General features: G+C 40.6%; 2 protein-coding genes across 2 annotated transcripts in view; one reads left to right on the forward strand and one right to left on the reverse strand.

Moving 5' to 3' along the window:
- Positions 1 to 1,496: 1,496 nt before the first annotated feature.
- Positions 1,497 to 5,269, reverse strand: LOC135468943 (transmembrane protein 101-like). The gene is made up of 3 exons (XM_064747434.1): positions 5,145 to 5,269; positions 3,251 to 3,431; positions 1,497 to 2,190 (listed from the first exon to the last, which is right to left on the reverse strand). The coding sequence occupies exons 1-3, from the start codon at positions 5,258 to 5,260 to the stop codon at positions 1,726 to 1,728; spliced, it is 762 nt and encodes a 253-aa protein (XP_064603504.1). The 5' UTR covers positions 5,261 to 5,269; the 3' UTR covers positions 1,497 to 1,725.
- Positions 5,270 to 5,373: 104 nt separating this feature from the next.
- Positions 5,374 to 26,377, forward strand: part of LOC135466481 (vacuolar protein sorting-associated protein 18 homolog) — a 49,627-nt gene continuing 28,623 nt past the window's right edge. Inside the window, 14 exon segments of the mRNA XM_064743978.1 lie at positions 5,374 to 5,495; positions 5,935 to 6,065; positions 7,625 to 7,704; positions 8,141 to 8,250; positions 8,912 to 9,060; positions 9,463 to 9,547; positions 11,556 to 11,635; positions 15,281 to 15,393; positions 18,577 to 18,665; positions 19,850 to 20,030; positions 24,634 to 24,720; positions 25,055 to 25,112; positions 25,480 to 25,583; positions 25,844 to 25,904. Of these exon segments, the coding sequence (XP_064600048.1) occupies positions 5,982 to 6,065; positions 7,625 to 7,704; positions 8,141 to 8,250; positions 8,912 to 9,060; positions 9,463 to 9,547; positions 11,556 to 11,635; positions 15,281 to 15,393; positions 18,577 to 18,665; positions 19,850 to 20,030; positions 24,634 to 24,720; positions 25,055 to 25,112; positions 25,480 to 25,583; positions 25,844 to 25,904 (1,281 nt within the window). The 5' untranslated portion in view covers positions 5,374 to 5,495; positions 5,935 to 5,981.

The raw sequence follows: 26,377 nt of genomic DNA on the forward strand, positions 1-26,377 counted from the left end.
ACAAGAAAATGTCTGACATACATGTCTTGAGCTTATAGATAAACTTTGCTACTTGCATGTACATACATGAACCAGTGCCTGGAACTGTGCAGTCAGTTTTCCCTTCTTGTGGTCGTATGTGAAGATCACAGTGCAGGTAGAAAAAGTCATTTGTATCTCATTTTACTGTGTTAATTTGTGCAGCATCGCTGCTGTGGCTCATCATAATTAAAGCCCTAAATTACAAGATTTCCTCTTATATTTCTGTTTCATGGTAAACATCTATTTACTGGATTGTTGCTGAATATCATACTTTTCTAACTTAATTTTCAACTTAACACAAAGACTGTCATATTTGAGGGTGGAAGAAACCAAGCTGCCTGGCATAAACCACTGTCCTTTGGCAAGTTACAGACAAACTTTCCCACATGACACACCAATATGCACATGAAAGACAGTAGTAGTAGCTGTTATTGTCGCAAAGCACGACAAACTGTAAGATAATTGGAGTCTACAAATTCCTAGACCAAGGTTATATGTATATATGTGTGCCTATCTACATCATTGTTGGAGTTTCATCCAAAGTCGATGGGTTGGGGGACATTTGCAAAATTACTATCCCAGCTGGCAGCAGATAAACAGGCAAGCTTCTAGAGGCTCTCTTGTGCCCTGAGGCTCTGGTCTTTAAAATAGCCAGAGGTGAAATTTATGCCATGACTGATGACTAAAATTAGATATAGGAAGCCTGCATAAACTGCATGTTTGTCCTGTTCTTCATTTTTTTTTTACCTTCTAGATTCATCACTTGCTTTTTTTCTATCTAATTATTTTTAAGGTGTTGACTACCACATCCTGCATTCCCAAAGAAATGAAAACTACCTCAACAATGTGAACCGTATAAAATATTCTCCATGCTCAAAACATCATCTCCAACAAATTTGGTAAAATTTGGCCCATACTCACATTCCTGCATTTTTTAGTCCCAGTCATGTTTCAACAACATCATATTAAGGATTACAATGATATGGTCATTCTGGATTATATTAATTAGCAGTCCCTATCAGATTTGTGAGCTCTTTCAAAAGAGGTAGTTGAGGGTTCACTCTTTATGGTGCAATATGCAGCTTTTAAGATTACGACAAAGAGTGCTGTCCCTTTGTGATGGCACTATGTTCCCCAGTAGGGTCAATCAATTTTAACATGGGGTGGTATACAGAATATACTATACAATACTACTTAAACAAGGTTACATTGAAGAACTGAATTATCTTCTTGGGTGGGTATGTCTTCCCAGTATTGCAAAAATAATTAGATTTTCTTGGTAGTTTGATCCAAATGAAATCACAATGTTAACAGATAGGGAAGTAGCCCTACTGTAATTGTGAAGCAGTGCATCACTTTGCATTAGGACATCATCCTGTTGTCATAATGACCTAACTTGAAAACTACCTATTATTCCCCACACTGATGTTTTCACTTCTACATGTATATCCCACACTGATTACAAGTAAGTTAATTAAATAAGCTTTATTTGACATCCACATGAGAACAGAAAAAACATTAAAAATTTGATGCATAGATGTAATGATAATCATTGAGAAATGCCAAGAATTATGCGACAAAGAATATTACTGCCATAAGAGGGTTAATGTTGGAAATTTGTGTACAAAACTCATCAGCCCAGTGCCTTCCATGCAGATTACCTCCACCATGATAACAAGATATTTTCACCTGATGGAAACAGACTTAATCTGATTTCATAACTCTGTTACCAAATTTCCTGAAGATCATAATAAAACCAGTCAAAATGAGGATGTTATCAGCAATAAGTCTGACTTGGTTCCAGTAGTCCATGTGGAGACGCACTGTCCAGTAAGAAATGTCACTTTCCACAAAGGAGGTCATGAAGGCGGTGGTGATCACCATACACAAGGCAATGTCTCTGAGAAAATAGCCTGACATAAAGCACAGTGAACTGGTCAGGTACATGATGGTGATGGCATAACGACTCCAGTCCCCACCTGGCACATGCCACAGGAATGCTTTCTTGTCCTCAGTCGTGCTGTTCAGAAGGTACGCACAGCAGAACAGGTAGATCCCCACCAAACCCTCGCCCAATTTTCGTAAGAACCCCTGACGCTTGGGGTCATTCAGGTGAGCAAACAGCAGACACATTCCAATTGTTCCAACATGTCTTGTTGCCATTCTTACCTGTAAAACGCAAAAAAATTGGTAGATTAGCACAGCAGAAATCCTCCAATCAAAGTTGGACACTAGGGGGAATAACCAGTTATAACATAACATGAGTTACCTCCTCCTGGATGAGACAACAATAAATAAACCCCAAGACTCAACAAGAATGAAGATATACATAAGGTAAATGCCTATTCCAAACACCCGGAATCTGAACTTCATTGACTGTTAAATACATCATGCAAATTGAGGTGCTGTTTCACTTAAAAGTATATAAATTATATATATATATAACCATATAATTCCTAAGTTCTAATTCCTAGCAACGTATAATTCATACATGTGGTAAAGGCCCTTCCTCGATCCTGGCTCAGGAGGTACATTTAGTTACAGTCCAAACATTCAGCTCCAGCTCTAAATGCTTAGGCAGCGACATTAAGTCAACAGGTGTGTTATGTAAGTGATCAGGGGTTGTGGTTTACTTCGGACACTTCAGTTTCCTCCCCCCATATACTGGACCACCATCAATAAGCAGAGTTTCACATTTTAATACCGATGTAATTGACAGTTGAGAAAAAATTACTTCACTGACCAATGATTTATTTATTTAGTACTTTCATTGGTGTTTTACACCGTACTCAAGAATATTTAACCTATACGATGATGGCCAGTAAATTGACCGACTGACTGTACTGCATATAATCATGATTTAACACTCATAGCTGAAAACTTAGTACACCAGATGAGAATCAGAACTTCAAAACTGCAATCGGAATACTACGATGTAGAAATTGTCATGGTTTTCTTGTTTTTCTTACATCATTATCTGTTCTCCAAATCAGAAAGTTCAACTATTTACCTACACACATTGATATACATTGATCAAAAACTTTGAAAAACCTTTGAGATACAGTGAAACTAGTCAGCTAAATCAAGTAAGCTGAGTTTGTCACACTTTTTTTCAAATCATGACTCCGCATATTCTTAACACTTCTATGTAAATAGGACTTCTTTGTAGCGAGTGAATAAAGTTTTGAAAACTTCAAGGTAGGTATATCACAGGTATACATGTACATACCCTCATCCATTCCTTGTATTTCAAGCTACTGTTAGTGTACATATTGTAGGCGAAGAATGCCAGCTGGCCAGCATAAACCACTGTGGCTTCCTTTCTTTTCCATCTCAATGACATGAAGAATCCACAAATAACGTACAAGCCAACATGAATATAGATTAATCTTGGCTCTACAGGAGGATAGCTGTGAAGAAGCAAAGTCAAAACAGGTTTACTTCTAAATGACAGGTGAAACTGCCTGGTGAATACAAAAGATCCATTTTCATTCACATAAAACAATGCTAACTTCTGTTCAGATTTCATTATGAAATGATACATGTGAAACTGAAAGCACAAAATCACAATACAGATACAAAATATATAGACAGGCTTGCATAAGACAGGACCAACTTTCCCACATATATTTCACTTGCAAAACTCCTACTAGTGAGACAGCTGTCAAGTGCACATGGTCAGGATTTCCTGGAACTTGAATTGTATCTCTTGGCAGTCACATGTACATGTAGTTCAGGACATTGCATCATTTTATGCAAATCTTGAATACTGAAACTTTGCATGGACTCAAGCATGGTTTCAAGCCAAAAACATAGAAAAATACACATCAAAACTTATCTGAATGAGGGAGACAGATTGATGGGTGAGGAAAACTGCAGTGCCTCAAGTAAACAGGCACCTTTTGTCAGCAGGGCCATATCTAGGACCATTTTAGTTGTGGAAAATGTTTGAGCTTTGTTTGATAAAATTTCTTTTTGCACCCTGTCCAATGTCACCTTTGAAGTTTGTGGTCAGAAATTTCAATTTTTTTCCAGATATGGCCCTGGTCAGGTACCTGATAAACTTCCTGCCTTAAAGCTGCAGCTCAAGGAGTGAGAGCTGGATTTGAACATTCAACCTCATTGTTCAAGACTGAAATTTGCAATGAGACAGTGATCTAATTATTTGACTGACATTTCATGGTGGAAACAGACTGTGGTTCAAGTTGTAGTTGAGACAGCCAATTCTCCTGCCTACAGAACTCACAGTCCTGCTAGCCCATTCTTGTGACATTTTGTCAAAAACGTATGTGCCCAAATCCTGTCAAATATGTTTGAGGTCTATATGGTAATTTAAGTCAGCACAGGGTTAAGTTCAATGCTCGCCTTTCGTATTGCTTTCGTAAAACAATGGAAGTTGTAAAGACTAGAGTGATATTTATGTGTAACTTTCTATATCACTGCTTACATTAATTACATCAATGCTTTCCTGAATGAGGCTTGCCAAATATACAAGAGACCCTTTAAAGATGTAGTCCACGTGACAAAGCATGTGATACACACACGTGCATTCAACCCTTACCATCTGTCTTCAAGACGTCTAAAAACCACATCTAAGTACAACAACCTGAGTACAAGCAATCCTCTATGGATCCCGACAGGCTGTCTCATGGAAGTTCAAATCCAGCTCGTTTCACAAGAAACTACTGAAATCCTTTCAAAAATGTATCAACCGTGAATTATACAATGCAGAATTCTCATATGTAATGGTGACGCATGACAGAGTCTAAAATGATAAACATCTTATTTACACTGTTTTTCTCTGTAGGCTATGCGAAGTCAACATCTCCCCATTCAATTTTAATCAATGAAAATCAGTTAAAGCATGTGAAAAAAATGGCGTCCGACTGCACGTGGAAATCAACACGTAAATATCACCCTAGTCTTTACAATTGCCCAAAAACCATTTTCACAAAGTGATTTGTGTCTACATAACTGGAGACTTATACAGTTATATAATGCGAGCGCACGATGCATTTACTTAACCATAGTGTGCGCAGTTTTCGTTAAGTCAATGGCGCGTAACTATCACTGAAAACCTTATGCACACCCATGCAACTTTATAAATTGACTCGCAACTTTACCTCTCCCTTTTTGCGCGCTCTCCCAGAAGCATGAGCAAAGTGACAGCATTAATAAACGGATATCTACAGAGGAGAAACACCGTCCCCCGGTCTATCAGCATTCCAGCAGACGCCATGTTTGTGATATGGACAGGAAGGCTGTGTCTAGCTACTCTCCGTTGACTCGGTTTTTGTCTTCTGAGTTACTGTTATATCAAGCAAAAAACGCATAAAACCGCGTCCAGGAAATCTTAACTTTGGAGTTTAATGTCCATCACGAACGTCGGATGTTTCTGGTTAATACCCGGCAAATCATGTAAAAGAAATGTAATTTGGCGGTGGAACTGATTTTTTGCATATTGGAAGTGTGTCGTAAGTTGGCACAGTTTGCAGATCTTGCAGGTGCTAATAATTTTCTGAAAGAATTTCTCCAATACTCGCTAAAAACACTGGAGGGGGAGGGGTTCCTTGTTGTTTCTGACAGTCATATTGATGAGTGATGGTCATGAACTGACACCGGCATATATTCTTTGCGAAGGGATGACATACACGCCAGAGATGCAGATGTTTCTGCAACTTAGCCATGAAAAATGTTTGATTTACGATTTGATTCCAGCGATAGAATTTTAGACACTTGAAACTGCATGATGAGCGCTCATTTTCTGTAAAGTATGTTTATTAAAATGAAATGTTGAGATACCGGTATAGGCCTATCTTGATTTCAAGTTGTTAGAAGATGGATAACTACTATATAATATGACTTGAACATTGATGTATATATTTGTTCTTAGTAATTTGTGTTTTGTTTCAGCCATTCAGTTATTGTGTAAAGGCGTCATAAAATTGACATTTTGAAGAATGGCATCAATCTTGGATCAGTATGAGCAGGAATCTGCACGAGCAGCATCTAGTCTGACATCTCCTCAGAGCGTAACAGAGCCCGTAAGTATGTCCACATGCAGAGGACAGCCATGTCATAGCTGAATATTTCACGTCCATCTGGGCTGCACGGTCTGCATATGCGGGCCAGCTATTGCGGGCCGACCATGGTTGGATCCTGTTTGATTGTGCATACAGCTATTGTCACAACAGCACTTAGCACAGAAACAAATTTCCCTGGCCGAATGGTTAGCGTGCCAGTGCAGCACAGTGACTCAGGAGCCTAATACCATTGTGCAGGTTCTGTGAGTGGAAGTCCAGCTCATGATGGCCTCCTCTCCAGCAACACATGGAAAGGCCTGCCAGCAGCCTGCAGATGGTAGTAGGTTTACTCCAGATTCTTCACGGGTTTCCTCCCACCATAATAATGTATAAGTGAAATATTCTTGAGTACCCGTCATATAAATAAATAAATGTAAACAAACTTGTAGGTGTACATTGCAGTTCTGCAGCTATTTTTGTTTGTTTGTTTGTTTAGTTATTCACTTGGACTTGTTTTATCTCATTACACATGTAATTAAATGTACATACAGTAAGTGTAGACACTGGACAAAACTGGACTTACATGTATGTACCGATGTGACAAGATACAAGGCTGGCTTCATGTTGCCTTCCTCTCTGGCTATACATGAGTAGGGTTGGTGCAGTCTGCGGATGGTCATGGGTTTCCCCCAGGCTGTGCACGGTTTCCTCCCATTGTAATGCTGGCTGTCGTCGTATAAGTGAAATATTCTTGAGTACAGCATAAAACACCAATCAAATAAATAAATAACAAGGCTGGCTGATGGTGATAAGATATAAGGGAATTTGTTACTAGAAATCTGATTCTACAGTATTCATGAGCAGTGTGTATCACTTCCAGGTTTGTTGTTGTACATTATTTATTTATCTGTTTGATTGGTGTGGGAGGAAACCGGGCATAGCCCGAGGGAAACCCACAACCATCCACAGGTTTATTGCAGATTGGAGGTGCATTGATAATTGTGAGCAGTGTGTATTAGGCCTACTCCCACGCTGTTGTTGTACGTTGAAGATGAGTGAGTGAGTGAGAGCTTGGGGGTTTAACATCCTGCTTAACAATTTTTCAGTCATATGACGACGAAGGAATCCTTGGAGTGCATGTAATGTGCCTCCTTATTGCAGGACGGATTTCCATATCTAGTGCTGCTTCACTGAGATGCCTTACTGAAGGCAAGTAAGCCGCCCCGCCCGAGCCATTATACTGATACGGGTCAACCAGTCATTGCACTATCCCTTTCATGCTGAACGCCAAACAAGGAGTTACAACTTTCCCTTTCAAGGTCTTAGGTGTGACCCAACCGAGGATCTTCCAAGTGTGCTATCGGGGCTGGTCATTGAAGATTGAAGGTGCAGGGATAATTGTGTGCAGTGTGTATTACTGGCAGTTTGTTGTTGTACATTTTCAGATTGGAGGTGCAGGGATAATTGTGTGCAGTGTGTATTACTGGCAGTTTGTTGTTGTACATTTTCAGATTGGAGGTGCAGGGATAATTGTGAGCAGTGTGTATTACTGACAGTTTGTTGTTGTTGTACATTTGCAGATTGGAGGTGCAGGGATAATTGATGCTCGTCTAAGGGAAACAGAACAACCTATCTTCAGCAAGAAAAAAGTTAACTTCAAGTAAGAAGGTTCCAGTGTGTGTCAGTGAAAGGGGTTTCTGCTGTTGGTTTGAAGTAGTGATGTCAGTGAAAGGGGTTTCTCCTGTTGGTCTGAAGTAGTGGTGTCAGTGAAAGGGGTTTCTCCTGTTGGTCTGAAGTAGTGTTAATCTCAGTCAGTGTCAAAAATTAATAGTGAGATGATGCACAAAGCAAAATAATTGATGAAAAGAGATAACTGAGTGCTTTACCCAGACAATTTTTGTCATTTTATTTCATCAACTAAAATTGAAGAATTCCATGTTTAGTGTAATGGTGAACAATTAAATGAAACAAAGCTTCTTTACTCACCCTCTATAGATTATTTGATATAGTCCCCTTGAATTTTTTTTTGTTTTTTGTTTTTTTTATATTTGTTCAGTGATCCAAAAAGTTTAGGTTTTGTTGGATTGTGTTTTCAGACCTCCAGACCCAATTGTTCACTTGACGGTGTGTAACAACTACTTGGTGATGGCCATGAGTAGTAATATCCTACTGAGACTGGATCTTGAACGCCCTGACCAGCCAGACGGTAAGTACTACTTTATGATCTGTCATATACAAGTACATGTACAGCCAGCCAGCAGAGAGAAACCCTACATCATAGAGGAAACATCAGCCTTCATTTTGAAAATGTAGAATCTATCCATGGACATTCTGTATGGTATGTATGGTATGAGCAATGAAACAAGTAACACATGCCACAGTATTAGTTAGTGCTTGCATGGACATTCTGTATGGTATGTATGGTATGAGCAGTGAAACAAGTAACACATGCCACAGTATTAGTTAGTGCTTGCATGGACATTCTGTATGGTATGAGCAATGAAACAAGTAACACATGCCACAGTATTAGTTAGTGCTTGCATGGACATTCTGTATGGTATGTATGGTATGAGCAGTGAAACAAGTAACACATGCCACAGTATTAGTTAGTGCTTGCATGGACATTCTGTATGGTATGTATGGTATGAGCAGTGAAACAAGTAACACATGCCACAGTATTAGTTAGTGCTTGCATGGACATTCTGTATGGTATGTATGGTATGAGCAATGAAACAAGTAACACATGCCACAGTATTAGTTAGTGCTTGCAAGGACATTTGATGAGAGTGGAATGCTGTGTGTAACACAGTATTTACCTGTCCGTGTACCTGTACTGTATTTGATGTGTATACATTGTACATTTACAGAGGTGGAAGTAACAAAGGCAGTAGAGGACAGAGTACATAAGATATTCCTGGATCCTACAGGACGTCATCTCATAATCAGCATGGAGTCCACAGAGAATTATTATCTCTCCAGAAACTCCAAGAAACCCAAAAATATTGGAAAATTAAAAGTAAGTTATAATAGTGAATAGTTTGCTGCTGTTTAGTGCTGAAGACTACTCTGTGTAGTTTAATTTGTTCTGGTGATTGTTGAACACTGCTGTTTTCTCTTGAGAAAATCAAAGGAATGGAGAGCAGTTGAACATCATTGAATAGCTGAATTGCTAGCTTATCTTGTACAAGAACGAGTGACAGGTATGAATGTGGTTTTCTCTCACACTTGTCTCTATGATAATAAGCATATCCATTTATATCTGGGTGATTATTTATATTGTCACACTACCAAAACACTGATAAGATGTCGCTAAAGTGTGTTAGCAAATGTGCATACAATTGTCCAAATGTGAAAACCTTATTTAAGTATTCATATAATCTGCCTGACGTATGTTGACGGTTTATGCTCTTGTCCACAGGGTCATCATATTGACTCCGTGGGCTGGAATTGGCAGAATGCCAACGACAATACAACAGGGGCCATACTGCTGGGGACCAGTAAAGGTGAGTGAAACCAGCAAAGTGATGTAAGTCCAGTTACCATCAATGTCACAGGGGCCATACTTCTGGGGACCAGTAAAGGTGAGTGAAACCAACAAAGTGATGTAAGTCCAGTTACCATCAATGCCACAGGGGCCATACTTCTGGGGACCAGTAAAGGTGAGTGAAACCAACAAAGTGATGTAAGTCCAGTTACCATCAGTGTCACAGGGGACATACTGCTGGGGACCAGTAAAGGTGAGTGAAACCAACAAAGTGATGTAAGTCCAGTTACCATCAATGTCACAGAGAACATACTTCTGGGGACCAGTAAAGGTGAGTGAAACCAACAAACTGATGTAAGTCCAGTTACCATCAATGTCACAGGGGACATACTTCTGGGGACCAGTAAAGGTGAGTGAAACCAACAAAGTGATGTAAGTCCAGTTACCATCAATGCCACAGTGGACATACTTCTGGGGGCCAGTAAAGGTGAGTGAAACCAGCAAAGTGATGTAAGTCCAGTTACCATCAATGTCACAGGGGACATACTTCTGGGGACCAGTAAAGGTGAGTGAAACCAGCACAGTGATGTAAGTCCAGTTACCATCAATGTCACACGGGACATACTTCTGGGGACCGGTAAAGGTGAGTGAAACCAGCACAGTGATGTAAGTCCAGTTACCATCAATGTCACAGGGGACATACTTCTGGGGACCAGTAAAGGTGAGTGAAACCAGCACAGTGATGTAAGTCCAGTTACCATCAATGTCACAGGGGACATACTTCTGGGGACCAGTAAAGGTGAGTGAAACCAGCACAGTGATGTAAGTCCAGTTACCATCAATGTCACAGGGGACATACTGCTGGGGACCAGTAAAGGTGAGTGAAACCAGCAAAGTGATGTAAGTCCAGTTACCATCAATGCCACACGGGACATACTTCTGGGCACCGGTAAAGGTGAGTGAAACCAGCACAGTGATGTAAGTCCAGTTACCATCAATGTCACAGGGGACATACTTCTGGGGACCGGTAAAGGTGAGTGAAACCAGCACAGTGATGTAAGTCCAGTTACCATCAATGTCACAGGGGACATACTTCTGGGGACCAGTAAAGGTGAGTGAAACCAGCAAAGTGATGTAAGTCCAGTTACCATCAATGCCACACGGGACATACTTCTGGGGACCGGTAAAGGTGAGTGAAACCAGCACAGTGATGTAAGTCCAGTTACCATCAATGTCACAGGGGACATCCTTCTGGGGACCAGTAAAGGTGAGTGAAACCAGCACAGTGATGTAAGTCCAGTTACCATCAATGTCACAGGGGCCGTACTGCTGGGGACCAGTAAAGGTGAATGAAACCAGCACAGTGATGTAAGTCCAGTTACCATCAATGTCACAGGGGACATACTTCTGGGGACCGGTAAAGGTGAGTGAAACCAGCAAAGTGATGTAAGTCCAGTTACCATCAATGCCACACGGGACATACTTCTGGGGACCGGTAAAGGTGAGTGAAACCAGCACAGTGATGTAAGTCCAGTTACCATCAATGTCACAGGGGACATACTTCTGGGGACCAGTAAAGGTGAGTGAAACCAGCAAAGTGATGTAAGTCCAGTTACCATCAATATCACAGGGGACATACTGCTGGGGACCGGTAAAGGTGAGTGAAACCAACAAAGTGATGTAAGTCCAGTTACCATCAATGCCACAGTGGACATACTTCTGGGGACCAGTAAAGGTGATTGAGGCAGGCAAAGTGATGTAAGTCCAGTTACCATCAATGTCACAGGGGGCATTCTGCTGGGGACCAGTAAAGGTGATTGAGGCAGGCAAAGTGATGTAAGTCCAGTTACCATCAATGCCACAGGGGACATACTGCTGGGGACCAGTAAAGGTGATTGAAGCAGGCAAAGTGATGTAAGTCCAATTACCATCAATACCATAGAGGACATACATGTACTGCTGGGTATTTAATGTTTCCTGCTCTTGTTTAACAGCTGTTGTTCTACAAATGTGATCTGTTTCCACAGGGTTGATATTTGAGACAGAGCTGACAGCAAATGAGGAGACAAAGTTCTTCCAGGGAAGTTTAGACCAGTATTTAAAACAGGTCAGTTTTGGTAAATGTCTTTCTTTGTCCTAGTCTGACGTTACATTTCAAAGTTATATTGATTTAGTGCTGATAATTAAAAAAAAATAAATGAAACAACTGCTATCACTTGCATACTAGGAGAACATACTGTAATTGGTTGACTTTTTGGGCCAGCTGACCAGCACTCATGGTCAGAAGGCTTGAGGGAAAGTTGGCAGAACAAGATCAAGGGCTGTAGGGGAATCTGATCAGAAAGGTTGAATAGCCCTCTGCGTACAGTTGATGTTCTCACTCAAATAACTATAGACAGTATAGAAAGTCGGCACGTGTCAACTGGCTGGCTATGTGCATGGATACACTTTTGCCAGTGAAGGGGCCGCGTAGGCTTTGAGTGGTTAGTCTGTCAACGCGCAAGGCCAAAAATTTAGGCTTCGTAGCGTGTGTGATTCCCTGAGCAACATGTCTAACCGACAACACTTGCCGGTCTAGTGAACGACACAGTAAATTTCTACTCGACCTTGGTCAGTCTCGGTATCTTCAGCCAATGCAATGTATGGTGAAATTAGTCGTCTGTTGCATGTAATCGGACCAACCTTCCATAATAAAAATGAGCCACTGCACTCCTCTGCCTTTAAATACAGCAAGTAAATACTCATCATTACAGTGTTTCTTCTCATAAGAAAATCTATTTTCACCCACTTTGTTTTTCATCAAAACATACATGGGTCTTCACACATGGAGGTTTCACATTCGTTTTGACTTTTTTTTTTCAAGGGGCTAGTCAAAAATAATTGGTCAGTGTTGAATTCTGTAAGCTGTCAGTTATCTGTAAGACTACACAGTCACTGAGTTCCCCAAAAATGGGAGTAGGAATAGATTTAGCCTTGCATTAACACAGTGTTTACAATTGTTGCAATATGAAGCTGGTAAGGGGCATTCATTTCCACACATGCCAACACAATGTTCAATCCATGCACGTTCTGCTTATGATCGCCATTTTATGAAACCAGGAATGTCTGGAGATTGTCCTCGCCTACCTATACAGGCTTAATGCAAATTTAGTGATGTACACACATGGCAATGGGCTGTCAAGATAATACGAGAACTAGGTTTGAACAGGTTTGTAAACAACCGTAGCTTGATACTTTCATCATTGTAATTCATCGATAAAAATAATGGTGTTGTCTAGAATTTTTCAAGCCTGTATCCACTGGACTACTTTCATCTCACCAGTCATGTGCACTAGCCTCCCCTGGCGACGTTTGTCCAGCTATCAGTCGAGGCAAGAAAACAATCACTCAACCCACCATTGCAGCATGATTTTAAGTTTCGATCCTTTGAAGTAAAAGTGGCAAATTTCATGGTTTGGCACACAGCTGGTGGTTGATGCCAGCTGGTTGAAAAGGTCAACAAATTATGGTAACAGTCATAATATCATAATGTCAGTCATAATATGACATAATATCATAATGTCAGTCATAATATGACATAATATCATAATGTCAGTCATAATATGACATAATATCATAATGTCAGTCATAATATGACATAATATCATAATGTCAGTCATAATATGACATAATATCATAATATCAGTCATAATATGACTGTTACTGCTGAAAGGAAGTCCATAAACTGCATAAAAGCCATTAATATCAATGAGGTGTGATGATGTTATCTCTTTATGTGCTACCAATTTACCTTTGTGGTGAATTTATGATTGATTTTAAAATGCATTTTCTTTAGTTAAAGCTGCCAATGAAACCCCAGGAGGTAGTGTATATCACTTATCTCACCTGTTAAAGTGTTTTGCACGTGATGTTGTTTGTATTATTCATGTCATTTGTATGACACACAAGTGAAAATGTGCAAAAAACAAAAACAAAACAAAAAAAAAAACCCAGATAGAAAACAATTTCAGAAAGTTGGATGCACAGTCCTAGCAGTTTCTGCTTATAGTAACCACAATTGAGTTTACAGTCCATTATAAAGTGTATAGATCAGAACTACATATGCTGTACTGTGTATAGATCAGAACTACATATGCTGTACTGTGTATAGATCAGAACTACATACGCTGTACTGTGTATAGATCAGAACTACATATGCTGTACTGTGTATAGATCAGAACGACATATGCTGTACTGTGTATAGATCAGAACGACATATGCTGTGCTGTGTATAGATCAGAACTACATATGATGTACTGTGTATAGATCAGAACTACATATGCTGTACTGTGTATAGATCAGAACTACATATGCTGTACTGTGTATAGATCAGAACTACATATGCTGTACTGTGTATAGATCAGAACTACATATGCTGTACTGTGTATAGATCAGAACTACATATGCTGTACTGTGTATAGATCAGAACGACATATGCTGTACTGTGTATAGATCAGAACTACATATGCTGTACTGTGTATAGATCAGAACTACATATGCTGTACTGTGTATAGATCAGAACTACATATGCTGTACTGTGTATAGATCAGAACGACATGTTCTGTACTGTGTATAGATCAGAACTACACATGCTGTACTGTGTATAGATCAGAACTACATATGCTGTACTGTGTTCACTGATGATTCCTTGTCAGTTTGATGTCCTATTGTGTTGGTTTGTATACAGTGTACATGCATACCTGTACGTATTTCTCATATACAAAGCACTTCCCATAGCACATTTATGGCGCTTTATGAATGGGCAGTAGGTCATGTCTTTCAATGGGGATTCAAAATTTATCGCTGTAAAAAAACTTGGCTTGGATGGTCTTCGCTGGCTTATTCATCTAATGGGTCACCATCACTTCAGCTGACCTGCCTGTGAAGACTTTTTCTACAGCATGCATTACATGGATGTACTGGAACGCAGCTGATACAGCTGTAAATCTTCAACCTTTTCAACCACTCAAACACTGTTTCAGTGGAATTTATGCATACTATTACTACAAATGTGATACTAAACATTGTTTGTTTATGTCATTAAAGAAGTAAGCTTCATAAATCTGTGGAAATTATTTCTCTACACTCCATAGTTTTTTAAATATTTCTAAATGCTTCAAAATATTGGTTGAAGAGGTGGTTGAAAAGGTTGAAGAATGAAGGTATTAGGCTATTGTTTTAAGTTTCATGTGTTAGATAACTAGCCAAGGGTGGGGATTTTCTTTAGGCTAATCTCTACCCATAAACCTTACATGTATATGACATACATGTACATGTATAATGAAATTTTCTTCAGTAGGTTAAACACGTCAAATAATCCTTGTCATACAACGGCATTAAACCCCAAGCAAACATACATAGATACTCAGAGATGTATCAGAGATGGTCCTATGTGTTGAGGCATAGCTAGACCACATATTAAACTTATTTGAACATTATAATCTGGGTTTATTGTATGTGTAATTAGAAGCTAGAAATACAGGTATCAATAAGAAAATGAGTTGCTGTGAGTTCAAGTCTAGCTCATGCTAGCTTCCTCTCTCGCCATATGTGGTAACATCTGCAAGCAACCTCTGGTCGTGGAATTCCCTGGGCTGTGCCCAATTTCTCCACCCATGAGACTGGCCTCTGTCATATAGGTGAAACATTCTTGAGTACAGTGTAAAACACCAATTATATAAATAAATATAATAAGTTGTGTTATACTTGACAGTTGTTCAACCTGGGGAAGGAGAAGGCAGTACCTGTGACAGGTCTGGAGTTTGACAGGATGCCAGTCAATACAATGACAGAGTACAAGTACTACATACTGGCCACCACACCAGGGTAATACTCATTGTGTACAGACTTAGTCTGGAGTGTGACAGACTGCTGGCCAGTACAGTGACAGAGTACAAGTACTACATACTGGCCACCACACCAGTGTAATACTCATTGTGTACAGACTTAGTCTGGAGTGTGACAGACTGCTGGCCAGTACAATGACAGAGTACAAGTACTACATACTGGCCACCACACCAGGGTAATACTCATTGTGTACAGACTTAGTCTGGAGTGTGACAGACTGCTGGCCAGTACAGTGACAGAGTACAAGTACTTACATACTGGCCACCACACCAGGGTAATACTCATTGTGTACAGACTTAGTCTGGAGTGTGACAGACTGCTGGCCAGTACAATGACAGAGTACAAGTACTTACATACTGGCCACCACACCAGGGTAATACACATTGTGTACAGACTTAGTCTGGAGTGTGACAGACTGCTGGCCAGTACAGTGACAGAGTACAAGTACTTACATACTGGCCACCACACCAGGGTAATACACATTGTGTACAGACTTAGTCTGGAGTGTGACAGACTGCTGGCCAGTACAATGACAGAGTACAAGTACTTACACACTGGCCACCACACCAGGGTAATACTCATTGTGTACAGACTTAGTCTGGAGTGTGACAGACTGCTGGCCAGTACAGTGACAGAGTACAAGTACTTACATACTGGCCACCACACCAGGGTAATACACATTGTGTACAGACTTAGTCTGGAGTGTGACAGACTGCTGGCCAGTACAATGACAGAGTACAAGTACTTACACACTGGCCACCACACCAGGGTAATACTCATTGTGTACAGACTTAGTCTGGAGTGTGACAGACTGCTGGCCAGTACAGTGACAGAGTACAAGTACTACATTCTTGCCACCACACCAGTGTAATACTCATTGTGTACAGACTTAGTCTGGAGTGTGACAGACTGCTGGTCAGTACAGTGACAGAGCACAAGTACTTACATACTGGCCACCACACCAGGGTAATACTCATTGTGTACAGACTTAGTCTGGAGTGTGACAGACTGCTGGCCAGTACAGTGACAGAGTACAAGTACTACATACTGGCCACCACCCCAGGGTAATACACATTGTGTGCAGGTTTACCAGGAAATACATGTACCTAGGTTTTCCTATCTACAGCCGTTGGAGCATTACTTACCTTGACCTAAATGCTGAACATTCATGTCTTCCTGTTTACAGCCACCTGTACCAGTTTAGAAGGAACATCTCCACCTCAGTAGGAGGTGTGTTGACATTATTTAGCTTGACCTAAATGCTGACCAGTCGTGTTTTCCTGTCTACAGTCACCTGTACCAGTTTAGAAGGAACATCTCCACCTCAGTAGGAGATGTGTGAACATTATTTAGCTTGACCTAAATGCTGACCAGTCGTGTTTTCCTGTCTACAGCCGCCTGTACCAGTTTATTGGGAACATCTCCACCTCAGGAGGAGGTGTGTTAACATTATTTAGCTTGACCTAAATGCTGACCAGTCGTGTTTTCCTGTCTACAGCCACCTGTACCAGTTTATTGGGAACATCTCCACCTCAGTAGGAGGTGTGTTGACATTATTTAGCTTGACCTAAATGCTGACCAGTCGTGTTTTCCAGTCTACAGCCACCTGTACCAGTTTAGAAGGAACATGTCCACCTCAGTAGGAGGTGTGTTAACATTATTTAGCTTGACCTAAGTGCCGACCAGTCGTGTTTTCCTGTCTACAGCCACCTGTACCAGTTTAGAAGGAACATCTCCACCTCAGTAGGAGATGTGTTGACATTATTTAGCTTGACCTAAGTGCTGACCAGTCGTGTTTTCCTGTCTACAGCCACCTGTACCAGTTTATTGGGAACATGTTCACCTCAGTAGGAGGTGTGTTAACATTATTTAGCTTGACCTAAATGCTGACCAGTCGTGTTTTCCTGTCTACAGCCACCTGTACCAATTTATTGGGAACATCTCCACCTCAGTTGGAGATGTGTTAACATTATTTAGCTTGACCTAAATGCTGACCAGTCGTGTTTTCCTGTCTACAGCCACCTGTACCAGTTTAGAAGGAACATCTCCACCTCAGTAGGAGATGTGTTAACATTATTTAGCTTGACCTAAGTGCTGACCAGTCGTGTTTTCCTGTCTACAGCCACCTGTACCAATTTATTGGGAACATCTCCACCTCAGTAGGAGGTGTGTTAACATTATTTAGCTTGACCTAAATGCTGACCAGTCGTGTTTTCCTGTCTACAGCCACCTGTACCAGTTTAGAAGGAACATCTCCACCTCAGTAGGAGGTGTGTTGACATTATTTAGCTTGACCTAAATGCTGACCAAACGTGTTTTCCTGTCTACAGCCACCTGTACCAATTTATTGGGAACATGTCCACCTCAGTAGGAGATGTGTTAACATTATTTAGCTTGACCTAAATGCTGACCAGTCATGTTTTCCTGTCTACAGCCACCTGTACCAATTTATTGGGAACATGTCCACCTCAGTAGGAGGTGTGTTAACATTATTTAGCTTGACCTAAATGCTGACCAGTTGTGTTGTCCTGTCTACAGCCGCCTGTACCAGTTTTTTGGGAACATCTTCACCTCAGTAGGAGGTGTGTTAACATTATTTAGCTTGACCTAAGTGCTGACCAGCCGTGTTTTCCTGTCTACAGCCACCTGTACCAGTTTATTAGGAACATCTCCACCTCAGTAGGAGGTGTGTTAACATTATTTCGCTTGACCTAAATGCTGACCAGTCGTGTTTTCCTGTCTACAGCCGCCTGTACCAGTTTATTGGGAACATCTCCACCTCAGTAGGAGATGTGTTAACATTATTTAGCTTGACCTAAATGCTGACCAGTCGTGTTTTCCTGTCTACAACCACCTGTACCAGTTTATTGGGAACATCTCCACCTCAGTAGGAGGTGTGTTAACATTATTTAGCTTGACCTAAATGCTGACCAGTCGTGTTTTCCTGTCTACAGCCACCTGTACCAGTTTATTGGGAACATGTCCACCTCAGTAGGAGGTGTGTTAACATTATTTAGCTTGACCTAAGTGCTGACCAGTCGTGTTTTCCTGTCTACAGCCACCTGTACCAGTTTATTGGAAACATCTTCACCTCAGTAGGAGGTGTGTTAACATTATTTGGCTTGACCTAAATGCTGACCAGTCGTGTCTTTCTGTCTACAGCCGCCTGTACCAATTTATTGGGAACATCTCCGCATCTGCTGAACCTCCCATGTTTCTGCACATATTCCAGCAATATGAACAGATGACAGGTTTGTATCACTAACTCACAACCTACCCTTCTGATGTATATACATGTCTTCTGTCCCAGTAACTGACATTGTTTTTGTTGTATTTGGTGGTGTATTTGGGTTTTGTAATGTTCACAAAACAAGTCAGTATCAGTTACTGTAGATTACCTTTTGTTACCTGTCTGATATATAGAACAGTTCCTGGAGCTTCCAGGAAACTTGGGCTATAGTCAGTTAATACCTGTAGATTACCTTTTGTTACCTGCCTGATGTACAGAACAGTGCCAGAGCTGCCAGGTAAATTTGGTTATAGTCAGCTGATACCTGTATATTACCTTTTATTATCTGTCTGATGTACAGAAGTGTTCTTGGAGCAGCTGCCTGGTAACTTTGGCTATAGTCAGTTAATACCTGTAGGTTACCTTTTGTTACCTGCCTGATGTACAGAACAGTGCCAGAGCTGCCAGGTAAATTTGGTTATAGTCAGCTGATACCTGTACATTACCTTTTGTTACCTGTCTGATGTACAGGACAGTTCCTGGAGCTTCCTCGAAATTTTGGCTATAGTCAGTTAATACCTGTAGATTACCTTTTGTTACCTGTCTGATGTACAGAACAGTGCCAGAGCTTCCAGGAAACTTTGGCTATAGTCAGTTAATACCTGTAGATTACCTTTTGTTACCTGCCTGATGTACAGAACAGTGCCAGAGCTGCCAGGTAAATTTGGTTATAGTCAGCTGATACCCTGTACATTACCTTTTGTTACCTGTCTGATGTACACGACAGTTTCCGCAGCTTCCTCGAAATTTTGGCTATAGTCAGTTAATACCTGTAGATTACCTTTTGTTACATGCCTGATGTACAGAACAGTGCCAGAGCTGCCAGGTAAATTTGGTTATAGTCAACTGATACCTGTACATTACCTTTTATTATCTGTCTGATGTACAGAAGTACTCCTGGACCAGCTGCCTGGTAACTTTGGCTATAGTCAGTTAATACCTGTAGATTACCTTTTGTTACATGTCTGATGTACAGAACAGTGCCAGAGCTGCCAGGTAAATTTGGTTATAGTCAACTGATACCTGTACATTACCTTTTATTATCTGTCTGATGTACAGAAGTACTCCTGGACCAGCTGCCTGGTAACTTTGGCTATAGTCAGTTAAGACCTGTAGATTACCTTTTGTTACCTGTCTGTTGTACAGAACAGTTCCTGGAGCTGCCAGGTAACTTCGGCTACAGTGAGTTACGTCTGTACCAGCCCAAATTCCGTGAACCAGCTCGCAGCTTTGCCTGGATGACTGGCCCGGGAGTGTACTATGGTACCATTGATGTCACAGGAGGGGCAGGACAGCACTCTGTCACTACCAACACCAAGCTGATTGCGTATCCTTTCTCTGCAGTGACATAGACGTGTAGAAGTGAAGTATGGGTGATGCTATGCTGATATTACCAGAGATTCAGAGATCTCTCTGGTTTCTGTATTTCATGCAGAAGTGAAGTATGGGTGATGCTTTGCTGATATTACCAGAGATTCAGAGATCTCTCTGGTTCCTGTATTTCATGTAGAAGTGAAGTATGGGTGATGCTTTGCTGATATTACCAGAGATTCAGAGATCTCTCTGGTTTCTGTATTTCATGTAGAAGTGAAGTATGGGTGATGCTTTGCTGATATTACCAGAGATTCAGAGATCTCTCTGGTTCCTGTATTTCATGTAGAAGTGAAGTATGGGTGATGCTTTGCTGATATTACCAGAGATTCAGAGATCTCTCTGGTTCCTGTATTTCATGTAGAAGTGAAGTATGGGTGATGCTTTGCTGATATTACCAGAGATTCAGAGATCTCTCTGGTTTCTGTATTTCATGTAGAAGTGAAGTATGGGTGATGCTTTGCTGATATTACCAGAGATTCAGAGATCTCTCTGGTTTCTGTATTTCATGTAGAAGTGAAGTATGGGTGATGCTTTGCTGATATTACCAGAGATTCAGAGATCTCTCTGGTTTCTGTATTTCATGCAGAAGTGAAGTATGGGTGATGCTATGCTGATATTACCAGAGATTCAGAGATCTCTCTTGTTTCTGTATTTCATGTAGAAGTGAAGTAGGGGTGATGCTTTGCTGATATTACCAGAGATTCAGAGATCTCTCTGGTTCCTGTATTTCATGTAGAAGTGAAGTATGGTTGATGCTTTGCTGATATTACCAGAGATTCAGAGATCTCTCTGGTTCCTGTATTTCATGTAGAAGTGAAGTATGGGTGATGCTTTGCTGATATTACCAGAGATTCAGAGATCTCTCTGGTTCCTGTATTTCATGTAGAAGTGAAGTATGGGTGATGCTTTGCTGATATTACCAGAGATTCAGAGATCTCTCTGGTTTCTGTATTTCATGCAGAAGTGAAGTATGGGTGATGCTTTGCTGATATTACCAGAGATTCAGAGATCTCTCTGGTTCCTGTATTTCATGTAGAAGTGAAGTATGGGTGATGCTTTGCTGATATTACCAGAGATTCAGAGATCTCTCTGGTGACTGTATTTCATGTAGAAGTGAAGTATGGGTGATGCTATGCTGATATTACCAGAGATTCAGAGATCTCTCTGGTTTCTGTATTTCATGCAGAAGTGAAGTATGGGTGATGCTTTGCTGATATTACCAGAGATTCAGAGATCTCTCTGGTTTCTGCATTTCATGCAGAAGTGAAGTATGGGTGATGCTATGCTGATATTACCAGAGATTCAGAGATCTCTCTGGTTTCTGTATTTCATGCAGAAGTGAAGTATGGGTGATGCTTTGCTGATATTACCAGAGATTCAGAGATCTCTCTGGTTTCTGTATTTCATGTAGAAGTGAAGTATGGGTGATGCTATGCTGATATTACTAGAGATTCAGAGATCTCTCTGGTTTCTGTATTTCATGTAGAAGTGAGGTATGGGTGATGCTTTGCTGATATTACCAGAGATTCAGAGATCTCTCTGGTGACTGTATTTCATGTAGAAGTGAAGTATGGGTGATGCTTTGCTGATATTACTAGAGATTCAGAGATCTCTCTGGTTTCTGTATTTCATGTAGAAGTGAATTATGGGTGATGCTATGCTGATATTACCAGAGATTCAGAGATCTCTCTGGTTCCTGTATTTCATGTAGAAGTGAAGTATGGGTGATGCTTTGCTGATATTACTAGAGATTCAGAGATCTCTCTGGTTTCTGTATTTCATGTAGAAGTGAAGTATGGGTGATGCTTTGCTGATATTACTAGAGATTCAGAGATCTCTCTGGTTTCTGTATTTCATGTAGAAGTGAAGTATGGGTGATGCTTTGCTGATATTACCAGAGATTCAGAGATCTCTCTGGTTTCTGTATTTCATGCAGAAGTGAAGTATGGGTGATGCTATGCTGATATTACCAGAGATTCAGAGATCTCTCTTGTTTCTGTATTTCATGTAGAAGTGAAGTAGGGGTGATGCTTTGCTGATATTACCAGAGATTCAGAGATCTCTCTGGTGACTGTATTTCATGTACAAGTGAAGTATGGGTGATGCTATGCTGATATTACCAGAGATTCAGAGATCTCTCTGGTTTCTGTATTTCATGTAGAAGTGAAGTATGGGTGATGCTATGCTGATATTACCAGAGATTCAGAGATCTCTCTGGTGACTGTACTTCACCTAAGTTTAGGTGTTGATTGATTCATCTGCCTTATAGATCCATTGAATATTCTTTTGTGAAGCATGTTTATCAGATGTTTGTCACACATGCATATTATTGGTAGATGTGTACTTACTCATGTGTCCATTGTTACTGTAATTCTTCAACCTTTCGCATGTTTGAAATCTGTTTATTCAAGCATATTTTGAAGGCTTTATTTTGTGTGGACTGATAAAAATTATACTTTTATACTGATGCCCTGAAAATGTCCAATCCAACCAATATAGTCTCCAAAACCAAATTAAAAGTGTGCATCAGTTGCACTGAAATTGCTCTTTCATGTGTGAAAAGGTTGAGGAATTAAAGTACATGTATACCTGACTAACAAAGCTAGGTCAATGGTGTACAGTACTGATAAAGTTTTCCTAGCTCAGCATAGGTCAGTGGCGTACAGTACTGGTAAAGTTTTCCTAGCTCAGCACAAGTCAATGGTGCACCGTACTGGTATAGTTTTCCTAACTCAGCACAAGTCAGTGGCGTACAGTACTGGTGAAGTTTTCCTAGCTCAGCACAAGTCAATGGTGCACAGTACTGGTAAAGTTTTCCTAGCTCAGCACAAGTCAGTGGGGTACAGTACTGGTAAAGTTTTCCTAACTCAGCATAAGTCAGTGGCATACAGTACTGGTAAAGTTTTCCTAACTCAGCCTTGGTCAATGGCATACAGTACTGGTGAAGTTTTTCTAACTCAGCATAGGTCAATGGCATACAGTACTGGTAAAGTTTGCCTAACTCAGCATAGGTCAGTGGCGTACAGTACTGGTAAAGTTTGCCTAAGTCAGCATAGGTCAATGGTGTACAGTACTGGTAAAGTTTTCCTAACTCTGCATAAGTCAATGGTGTACAGTACTGGTAAAGTTTTCCTTACTCAGCCTAGGTCAATGGCATACAGTACTGGTGAAGTTTTCCTAACTCAGCATAGGTCAGTAGCATACACTACTGATAAAGTTTTCCTAACTCAGCATAAGTCAATGGCATACAGTACTGGTGAAGTTTTTCTAACTCAGCATAGGTCAGTGGCGTACAGTACTGGTAAAGTTTTCATAAGTCAGCATAGGTCAATGGTGTTCAGTACTGGTAAAGTTTTCCTAGCTCAGCACAAGTCAATGGTGTTCAGTACTGGTAAAGTTTTCCTAACTCAGCATAAGTCAGTGGCATACAGTACTGGTAAAGGTTTCCTAACTCAGCCTTGGTCAATGGCATACAGTACTGGTAAAGTTTTTCTAACTCAGCCTAGGTCAATGGCATACAGTACTGGTAAAGTTTTCCTAACTCAGCATAAGTCAATGGTGTTCAGTACTGGTAAAGTTTTCCTAACTCAGCCTAGGTCAGTGGTGTACAGTACTGGTAAAGTTTTCCTAACTCGGCATAAGTCAGTGGCATACAGTACTGATATAGTTTTCCTAACTCAGCATAAGTCAATGGCATACAGTACTGGTAAAGTTTTTCTAACTCAGCATAGGTCAGTGGCATACAGTACTGGTACGGTTTTCCTAACTCAGCATAAGTCAATGGTGTACAGTACTGATATAGTTTTCCTAACTCAGCCTTGGTCAGTGGCATACAGTACTGGTAAAGTTTTTCTAACTCAGCCTAGGTCAATGGCATACAGTACTGGTACGGTTTTCCTAACTCAGCATAAGTCAATGGTGTACAGTACTGGTAAAGTTTTCCTAACTCAGCATAAGTCAGTGGCATACAGTACTGGTAAAGTTTTCCTAACTCAGCATAAGTCAGTGGCATACAGTACTGGTGAAGTTTTTCTAACTCAGCCTAGGTTAATGGCATACAGTACTGGTAAAGTTTTTCTAACTCAGCATAAGTCAGTGGTGTACAGTACTGGTAAAGTTTTCCTAACTCAGCCTAGGTCAATGGCATACAGTACTGGTACGGTTTTCCTAAGTCAGCATAGGTCAATGGCATACAGTACTGGTAAAGTTTTCCTAACTCAGCATAAGTCAATGGTGTACAGTACTGGTAAAGTTTTCCTAACTCAGCATAAGTCAATGGTGTACAGTACTGGTAAAGTTTTCCTAACTCAGCATAAGTCAGTGGCATACAGTACTGGTAAAGTTTTCCTAACTCAGCCTAGGTCAGTGGCATACAGTACTGGTAAAGTTTTCCTAACTCAGCATAGGTCAGTGGTGTACAGTACTGTAAGGTTTTCCTAACTCAGCTGAAGCACTGCACTTCAGCTTTGTCAGTATAATTCTATGTTCTGTTCTGATGTGTCATTCTGTCACATATCCACAAGAATGTTGGGATGTTTCATCTTAACTGTGCATAGCTACCCACGAGAGGAGAATGAGCGATCCAGCCCCCCTATAGCAATAGTCACCACAGAATTCCATATCTTAATTCTGTTTCAAGAAAGGTCAGTCAACAAAGTGTGTTTGTCCAAATGTCTCAAATCATTAGTTCAGTTGTAAAATTGCTACATTATTACATAATGACACAGGGATTTCTTGAAAAAAGATAAATATTTTGTCATACTGGTCATCATGTTACATGTTACTTTCAATCTTGTCATTTCCCTGTAGTGCCTGGCAAATTCAGGCTGGGGGTGGGGGGGGGTTGTGTTCTGCAAACTCTCTCTGGCCCTATCTGGCAATAACCCTGAGCTCCATTATAAATGGACAGTCACTGAGCACTGCAGTTAACGCCAATCAAATGAATGAATATGCCACTTTGGTGTTGTGTTGTTTCAGACTGAAGGCCATCTGTTCGCTGAATGACCAGCTGATTTATGATGACCTGTATGCTGATGTAAGTCATCTCAACCATCTCACACACGTCACTTCTATCAATGTCTCATCTTTATTTGGTGAGAATACCACCATTGTGTTTTGGGGGTTGAACAGGCATGACATACTTGTACATGTGAGAATGCATGGCCGGTGAAGCAGTGAGGTTTGTGCGCCATAGTATGTTGTAAGTCATCTATATTCCATAATAAAAACCAGATAACAGAAAAGAAAGATTATGTAAAACTTGCTGAGTAATAATAAGGTAACTGTATATATCTTTGCTGTTCTTTACCCACTCTTCATTGGCATTTTAATCCATGTCCACAAAACGCTGTTTGATCACTTGATTTCTTTCCTGAAAGTGTATGTTTTTATGTTTGTGACAGAGATTTGGCAGGCTGTTAGGTCTGTGTAAGGACCCTCTCCGGGGCACCATCTGGGCGTACACCCCTCAGTGTGTGTTCAAGTATAAGGTAGTCAGAGAGGCCAGGTAAGAACAGGCTCGCTGGGTATCACATACTTTAGCAGGGGTAAGGCCAGTAGGTACATGTACATCTGACATGTTGGATGTGAAATGAACAAGTTTCTTGAGTACAGTACACCATTCTGGCAGATAGATAACTACAGTAATTCCTTAACCTTGTCTCATATGAAAGAGCAACTTACAGTACAATTTATGAACCATTTTCATTTGATTTTAGAGACAAACTACATTGGTTGTCTGTTAATTGTTAAACGCAATGATTGTAGGGATGTATGGCAGATGTACCTGGACAAAGAGGAGTTTGAGCTGGCCAAGGAGTACTGTAAGGTAGGCAAGTGATGAGTGTGTGTGTGTGTCTGTCTGTCTGTCTGTCTGTCTGTGTGGTGTGTCTGCATGTCTCTCTGTTTGTCTGTCTCTGTGTCTGTCTGTCTGGTGTGTCTGTGTCTGCGTGCCTGGTGTGTCTGCATGTCTGTTTGTCTGCATGTCTGTCTGCCTGTGTGTCTGGTGCATTGTGGTATACATTGTCCTAAAAGCTGCATTATCATGACCTGATTTTTAGTATAATTGTGTTGATTTTGGAAAGTGGGATGAAAATTGAAAGCTACTAATCATACGGTGTGATATGTCAAATGCGTGAGGTGCATCTTCTTGAGGGGAATTCAGGAAGAGGGCTAACATTTCAGGGTCACACGTTAACCATGGATAACGCCAGCAGTAACTGAAGAAGTTATCCATAAATAATGTGTCATCTTGGCAGTTATGTATATGTATAGCTTAAATGTATGGGCACAAATTGGTAG

The sequence above is a fragment of the Liolophura sinensis genome, chromosome 6 (assembly GCF_032854445.1).
Source record: "Liolophura sinensis isolate JHLJ2023 chromosome 6, CUHK_Ljap_v2, whole genome shotgun sequence".
Classification (NCBI taxonomy): Eukaryota; Metazoa; Mollusca; class Polyplacophora; order Chitonida; family Chitonidae; genus Liolophura; species Liolophura sinensis.

Excerpts from the sequence above, each read along its gene's own strand:
- LOC135468943 (XM_064747434.1), bottom strand. The coding sequence starts at position 5,260 with ATGGCGTCTGCTGGAATGCTGATAGACCGGGGGACGGTGTTTCTCCTC. Across the intron at positions 3,432-5,144 it reads GAGCGCGCAAAAAGGGAGAG|CTATCCTCCTGTAGAGCCAA; the intron begins GTAAAGTTGCGA and ends GCTTCTTCACAG. Across the intron at positions 2,191-3,250 it reads AATACAAGGAATGGATGAGG|GTAAGAATGGCAACAAGACA; the intron begins GTATGTACATGT and ends TGCGTTTTACAG.